Raw genomic sequence first — 6,936 nt, 5'->3', positions numbered from 1 at the left:
AAACTGAGAACATTGAAAGTGAATCCGAGGCCCCTCCCAGCCTTCCCAAAAAGTAATTTGTTTTTTCAATCAGACTGTCATTGTTCTTATAGTTTTTTAATGTTGTTTTTATGTTTTTTATGTTGTTTTTCGTAAACAAACATTGGTGTTCTGTTATGTTTCCTTACGTTTTGTGTGGACAATATGTAATCTTTTATTTTTGTATGTTTTTTCTTATTATTCTTATGTACAAACAAGTTGGTATGTTAAAGTTGTTAGTTTTTTCATTTCACATCCCTTCTTTTTTTGTTTTTTTTTCTTATAGTTTCTCTGTTTTTTTGAATACAAATATTCATTTCAGTATTAAAAACACAAACTGTTTCAATAACAAACTTCATATATATATTCAATTTAGTATCCAACATCTTTTAATATCCAATCTAAAGTATCAACAATTCCCATTGTAATCAATGTTTTTCAAATAAAAACTGTATTCCCTTTGTAGTTCAGAAATTTAAATTCCTCAATATCTCATTCTCAAAACGTATGTGTAGTTTTCTTTTGTTTTTCCACTGTTGTTCTGTTGTTGTTTTTATTCCCTTCTACGTCTTCTGCTGCATGTTCTTTTGTTATGCCCCAGTTCACCACATTTGCTGCACTTGTTGTGTTGATCCTTTTCCCATCCAGCCTTCCTTCTTAATGTTTTTGGTCTTCCTGATTTTACTCTTTCATGTGGAGGCAAGACTATAATATTCTTCACTTCTTCCGGTACCTCCCACTCACTTTGGTGTCCTATTGGGTAAACTGTCCCTGAATAAGTTGCCAGCCAATTTTTTTTTGTGTAGTAATCTGAACAGTAGGTGTACGGGTCCATGTTCATCTCCCTCATCACGGCCACAGCGTGCCCGCATGGCATTTCATCTATTTGGAACCTGTTGCACGTGCATGTTCTTTTTTCTAGGTCTACTTCCCACGATTCTTTCATTCTTGTTACCTCAAACAAGTAATCTGTTGTTGCTTTAACCTGTTTTAAATTTCATTTTTTAAAAAAAAAACACACATAGCTGTAATTCCTACAACAACAATACAAAACTATTAAAACAACACCACAACAACACCTTTTACTTACTGTTTGTTTTTTTTTTTTTTAAAAAAAAAAGCATAAATAATATTTTACCTCCAGATTCAATGAGTATGTGTAATTTTTCAACAGTATGTCTTCTCCAGTTGGTGATAGCTTAGTGAAGGTGTTGTGTGCTTTTGTCCTATTAGTATGCGTCCATTGTTGCACCAATGCTCTCAAGCATTCTAGCAGCGTTGTAATTGGTAGCTCCCTTGCTGCCAAATTTGCAGCGTTCAGTGATTCTGATATGTTTGAGGTCATTGTGGAATACCTCTTGTTTTGGCTATGAATTCTTGACCACTTTTCATACCCGATTTTTTTTAGGTAAGGTCTTATGCGTTTGTCCAATCCATCCAATTCAGCCATGTGGAACTCGAATTGCTTTTCTGTGTAGGCTTTGACTGCTCCAAAGAATGGCAGATTGTATTTGGCAGCATGTTGTTTGAAGCTTGTTTTAAGGTTGCTCAAAATGTGGTAACCGCAGTAACTGTGTGCAATTTCTGGATAGATTTCTCTTGCTGCTTTGATGAGGCTTTCATTCCTGTCTGAAATTAGGCATTGGTGTTCCCGTACCCCATACGCTTCTTTAAATTTTTTGAAGAACCATTTCCAAGATTGGTCATTCTCAGAATCTGCAACACAAAACGCTAGTGGAAAAATATGACCTGCTGCATCTTGTGTGCATGCGCACAACAAAGTTCCCCCATAAGCTGCTTTGAGGAACGTTCCGTCCACAACAACTATCGGTCTGCATGCTCCCCACCCTTTTATGGATGCATCCAACGCCATGAAAACAAAGAGCAAGCTGTTGTCTTCTGCCGTTTTCAGATCGACAAATGATCCAGGGTTTGTTTTTTCCACCATGTGTAAGAAACTCGGTATTAGGCTGTACGAGTCACTAGCATTACCTCTCAAGTCGTTTACTGCATGTTCCTTACTTCTCCAAGCTTTCATATAGTTCATTTTGATGCCAAATCTGTATTTCAACTCCCCTTTTATGTCCATCGCTGTTGCCTTGGTCTTTATGTTCAAGAACTTCGGTTTTATGCATTCCCCTATCAGTTTCGATGTTGCTTGCCTTTGGTCTTCATGCCTAATATTTATGGGGCATGTGTGCATATTTGAGAACCTATTGAAACAAAAAAACAACAAAAACAACATTAAAAAACTATTAAAACAAACCTGTTGCAGATACCAAACATGTGTATTTCAGTACAAAATTGTGGAAAAAGGGCATTTGTTAAGGCTGACAACAAAAACAACATTAAAAAACTATTAAAAACAAACCTCCTGATTATGAATGTGTTTGTTGGGCCATTTCTCGATGCTCTTAGTGACCAATTGCAGCTTTCGTAAACACACTTCAGACTGTACTCTTGAGAGCAGGACTTCCACACTTTGTACTGAAAGTTGTTTTTGATTGCGTAGTAGCTGAGGACATTTTTTAGAGTTTCTTTGTCTTTGTATGCCTGTCCTTTTTCCACTTCGGGGTGTTGCTTGTCTGTTATTAACTTTGCATTGTTGATGTCGATTTCTGGATCCAGTTTTTTACTGGTGTTTTCAAGTTGTTCTACCATTTCTTCAGCAACCAGATTTGCATAGTCAATTATGTCGAATTTGTCCTCCTCATCTTCTATTGTTTCTGACTTTTCCCCTTCTTCTGTTTGCTGTCCCGTTGTGTATGATTCTGTTGTTGTTATGTTGTTTTCAAGCGTTGTTATGTTGTTTTCGATCATTGCCACATTATATTCATACGGTGTTGTTGTGGATATCGAATTTGGTGTTGCAGCAGGTGTTGTGTTGTTGTTTTGCTGGTTGACACATAGTGGATATGTAGTGAAATCTGTTTCCTTCATTTTCAATTCCAAGTAAAAGTAGAGGCTTCGATCGTTGCATATTTTGATCGGTGGTATTCCTTCTTTAGCTTGGTACTGTATTTGTAGTGTTGTGCTGGTGTTTTCGCAACCCAATGAAGTAAGCAGTATTTGCAGTAGCTCTTCGTACTTGCATTTTGTTGGTATGAATTCTCCACTAGCCACATAGTTCACATAATTGTGATCTTCATTCCATTGTCCATTGCTCTTGATGAATACTGGTAGACGTTCCATTACCTGTCATTCCAGGGTCTTATTTAATGTTAAAACAATAGTACAACAACAATAAAACAATAGCAAAACAACAAAAAAAAAATCAACAAAAAAATAAAACAACAACGATAAAACAACACAAAAACAACCAAACAGAAATACCCATTATATTTTTTGTTAGTTTTTATTATTATATTTGTCTGATACATATATGTAAGAATGTTTTTGTATTACTAACCGCAAAACAACATTAGAATAACCCTAATTTTGTGTTTGAATAATTGTACTAATTTATCAAAATTTTTTTTCGAAATCATTTTGTGTTACAAACGTCAAATTAACAATAGAACAACCCTCATTTATCTTTTTGCATCATAAATTAAAGAATATCACATTTGTGTTTTCGTTTTTTTTTTAAAACTTCAGATCTATATCTTGTTTTTTTTTATTTTTTTTTTGGTTTCTTAAGAATTAAATTATTTTTTGGGTTTTGTTGTGTTTACCTCTGTTATTTTGGGGGGACAGTTTTCTGTACGTCTTGTTCTTCAATTCTGATTCCTTTACAAAAAACTCTTCGCCGGATTTAATGGTTTTTTCTTGGTGATTTCCGTCTCCGGCGACTCCCCACACACGAAGCAGGTTGTTTCCCGTGTGTTTTACTGTTCACAGTATAAATGAAATGTTGTTGGGCTTGGGCAGTACAAAAGTAATGAAATTGGGCTGGGGCAGTAAAAATGTTGTTTTTGCCGTGTCCCAGTATAATTGTAAAGTTTTAGTCCAAAAACAGTATTTTTGTAAAATTCCCTTTATTTTTATCCTTTTTTGGTATTTATGAAATAAATCCAGTATTTTAAGCCCATTTAGATTTTGTTTTGTTGACTGGCCCATTGATTAAGATTGGCCCATTTGTAACACAACAAACGCAGATAACAACCTCTAAAAACCACGCTAGGGTTTTCGAATGTGTTGTTGAGCTCTCTCGCATACAGTCGATACAGAGAGCCATTGCCTCAGCTACTGCTCCTCTGAGATCTTGTAGCTCAGAATCCCAAAATGGTTAGCATATATTTGTCTCTCTTTAATTTTACCGGTCTTTTCGACTATTTTTGTACTACTACATTTAGTTTTGAAGAACTAGAACAGATGATGTGGCTACAACTACTGCTACTATTTTTTCCCCGTGTCACTGATCGGATTTTGAATGTTTTGTGAAACTTTGATCTTTATTTTTGTATAGTTTGATGCATTGTAAAAGCTGTATCGATCTGTCTAATGAAACATATATTTTTTTCTCCCAACAATTTCGTTTGATTTTCTTGTCCAGTTACCAGAAATATAAAAACGGCACTAGAATTTAATAATATGAAGTGTATGGATCGTGTATAAATAACATAATGGAATTTGGGTTATTTGACTCCTCAATTAATTCATTCGTTAAAGAGTTGCACAAACTACAAAGCTTTTGTTTTGTTCTTTGTTCTAAACAAAATTAGCTTTTGTATTTGTTCACCAGTGCTGTAATGTGATGCCGTAAGTGTTATGGGGTTATAAAGGCTTAGGCATTCTATACTTAAGATACTGAGCGGCTATGGTGTGAAACATATATTGTTAGTTGGTTTCTGAAAGAAAAAAAAAACAAAATTAGTTCCACGCTGCTTATAATAATTGTATATATATATGTATATTTATGGTTGTATGCTGATGCTGCATTATTTATTTTGAAAGGGTTGCTGAATTATTCTTTGTGGATATTAGATATATTTTTGCTTATTGCTTTCTTGTGGGCATTGAAAATTGTTTTTGTGACTATTTCAGGCGAGAGGGTTGAAGAAGCACTTGAAGAGGCTTAATGCCCCAAAGCATTGGATGCTTGACAAACTTGGGGGAGCATTTGTAAGTTAATTTTTTTTAGAAGTTTATATATTTGTTAAATGATTTTTATGTCACTTTAATTAATTATATCTTAAGTTCATTTTATTATTCTTCTCCAGGCACCCAAGCCTTCATCAGGGCCTCACAAGTCCAGGGAATGTTTGCCATTAATCCTAATCTTGCGAAACCGTTTGAAGTATGCCCTTAATTACCGTGAGGTTGTTTCCATTTTGATGCAACGACATATCATGGTTGATGGGAAAGTCAGGACTGATAAAAAATATCCTTCAGGTTTCATGGGTATGTAATTTGAACTTTATGTATGTATCACAGTTTAAAATGTTACATTAGATAGATGGAAACAGTGTCAATGTGTCATAAATTCCGATATGAGATTTTGTTTCTGTTTTACTTGAAAGACTTCGTTGCACTTGTGTAAGTAGATGTATGACTAACTTCGTTTGGAAATTGAAAGTCTATTTTCCACTCTCTTCTTTATCAATTTATGCTGAGTGCCTTTATCTCTAACGATTCAACGTAACTTTATGTCTGGGTTGTCTTCTCGATTTTTTAATTTGGCATCAAATTTTAGGAATGGCATCAAATTTATTTTGGTATTAGGAGTGAATTCTTTTGTCTTGTCTTGAATTATCATTCTTATTGTGCTCCTTACTCTTACAGATGTTGTATCAATCCCCAAAACAAATGAGAATTTCCGTCTCCTTTACGATACTAAGGGACGGTTCCGTCTTCACTCGGTCAGGGATGAGGAAGCTAAGGTCATTTATCTTACATTCCTGTAAATAAGTCTTTAGTTTTCTGCTTCTTTTTGTAAATAATGCATATAATTAACAGAAAGGGTATACTTGTTCCCGTTGACATCAAACACCTATAAGAATTGGCCAGCAAACCATATCACTGGCCATGCTTTGTATCACATGTGATTATCGCAAGTATTTATATTCATGGCATATTGTTAATCTCATGGGTCACTTTGTCCTATTGATTTATGTGTTTTGCAGTTTAAGCTTTGCAAAGTCAGGTCTGTGCAATTTGGCCAAAAGGGTATCCCATACTTGAACACCTATGATGGTCGAACCATCCGTTACCCTGATCCTCTCATCAAGGCCAATGATACTATCAAGCTGGATCTGGAGAGCAACAAAATTGCTGATTTCATCAAATTTGATGTTGGTAATGTAGTAATGGTTACTGGTGGAAGGAATAGAGGTCGTGTTGGAGTTATAAAGAACAGGGAGAAGCACAAAGGAACTTTTGAGACGATTCACGTTCAGGATGCCACTGGCCATGAATTCGCTACCCGATTGGGGAATGTGTTCACCATTGGCAAGGGCTCCAAGCCATGGATATCTCTTCCCAAGGGTAAAGGTATCAAGCTGACCATCCTTGAAGAGGCCAAGAAGAGACTTGCATCCCAAGCAGCAGCCACAGCTTAACAAGTTATTTGTAGCCATAAATATGTGAGGACTTTGGCAGGTGTTTTCTTTTTCTCGTAGCTGGACCATATTATGGATTTTTATGTGCCAAATTTTGCTCTTTCTTATGGTTGGTACTGGTAAATTAATTGCTGAATTATGAGTTTAGTACTTTGTATTCAGAAAGCTGTCTGTTGCTGTTTTTTAATAATTGTCCGGAGGGTGTGTTTCTGTTATTACTAATTGCCTCTGCCTGATGGAATGGTCTTGTAATTTAACCTTGCGAGGCCAGTTCCGAAGTTTTCTTAATCATCCCGAAGAATTATTTTTAACATCAATTAATTACCATCTGGTTTCTAGACACCGTAAAATTAAATTCAGTCTTCAATGAAAAAATTGCATAAGAATATAATGCCGGTCAAGCTCTGATCCATAATTT

The 6,936-nt window shown here is 35.4% G+C and overlaps 2 protein-coding genes across 2 annotated transcripts; one reads left to right on the top strand and one right to left on the bottom strand.

Moving 5' to 3' along the window:
* Nucleotides 1-479: 479 nt before the first annotated feature.
* LOC115704146 (uncharacterized) lies at nt 480-3,253 on the bottom strand. Its single transcript, XM_061108789.1, has 3 exons — nt 2,390-3,253; nt 1,157-2,231; nt 480-1,003 (listed from the first exon to the last, which is right to left on the bottom strand). The coding sequence occupies exons 1-3, from the start codon at nt 3,208-3,210 to the stop codon at nt 572-574; spliced, it is 2,328 nt and encodes a 775-aa protein (XP_060964772.1). The 5' UTR covers nt 3,211-3,253; the 3' UTR covers nt 480-571.
* Nucleotides 3,254-4,076: 823 nt separating this feature from the next.
* Nucleotides 4,077-6,733, top strand: LOC115706068 (small ribosomal subunit protein eS4x). Its single transcript, XM_061108788.1, has 5 exons — nt 4,077-4,245; nt 5,005-5,082; nt 5,181-5,361; nt 5,743-5,840; nt 6,084-6,733. The coding sequence occupies exons 1-5, from the start codon at nt 4,243-4,245 to the stop codon at nt 6,516-6,518; spliced, it is 795 nt and encodes a 264-aa protein (XP_060964771.1). The 5' UTR covers nt 4,077-4,242; the 3' UTR covers nt 6,519-6,733.
* Nucleotides 6,734-6,936: the final 203 nt, after the last annotated feature.

The sequence above is a fragment of the Cannabis sativa genome, chromosome 1, assembly GCF_029168945.1.
Source record: "Cannabis sativa cultivar Pink pepper isolate KNU-18-1 chromosome 1, ASM2916894v1, whole genome shotgun sequence".
In the NCBI taxonomy this organism is placed as follows: Eukaryota; Viridiplantae; Streptophyta; class Magnoliopsida; order Rosales; family Cannabaceae; genus Cannabis; species Cannabis sativa.
Note: the sequence above shows the minus strand (reverse complement) of the source record. Positions and strands in the feature narration are given on the sequence as shown.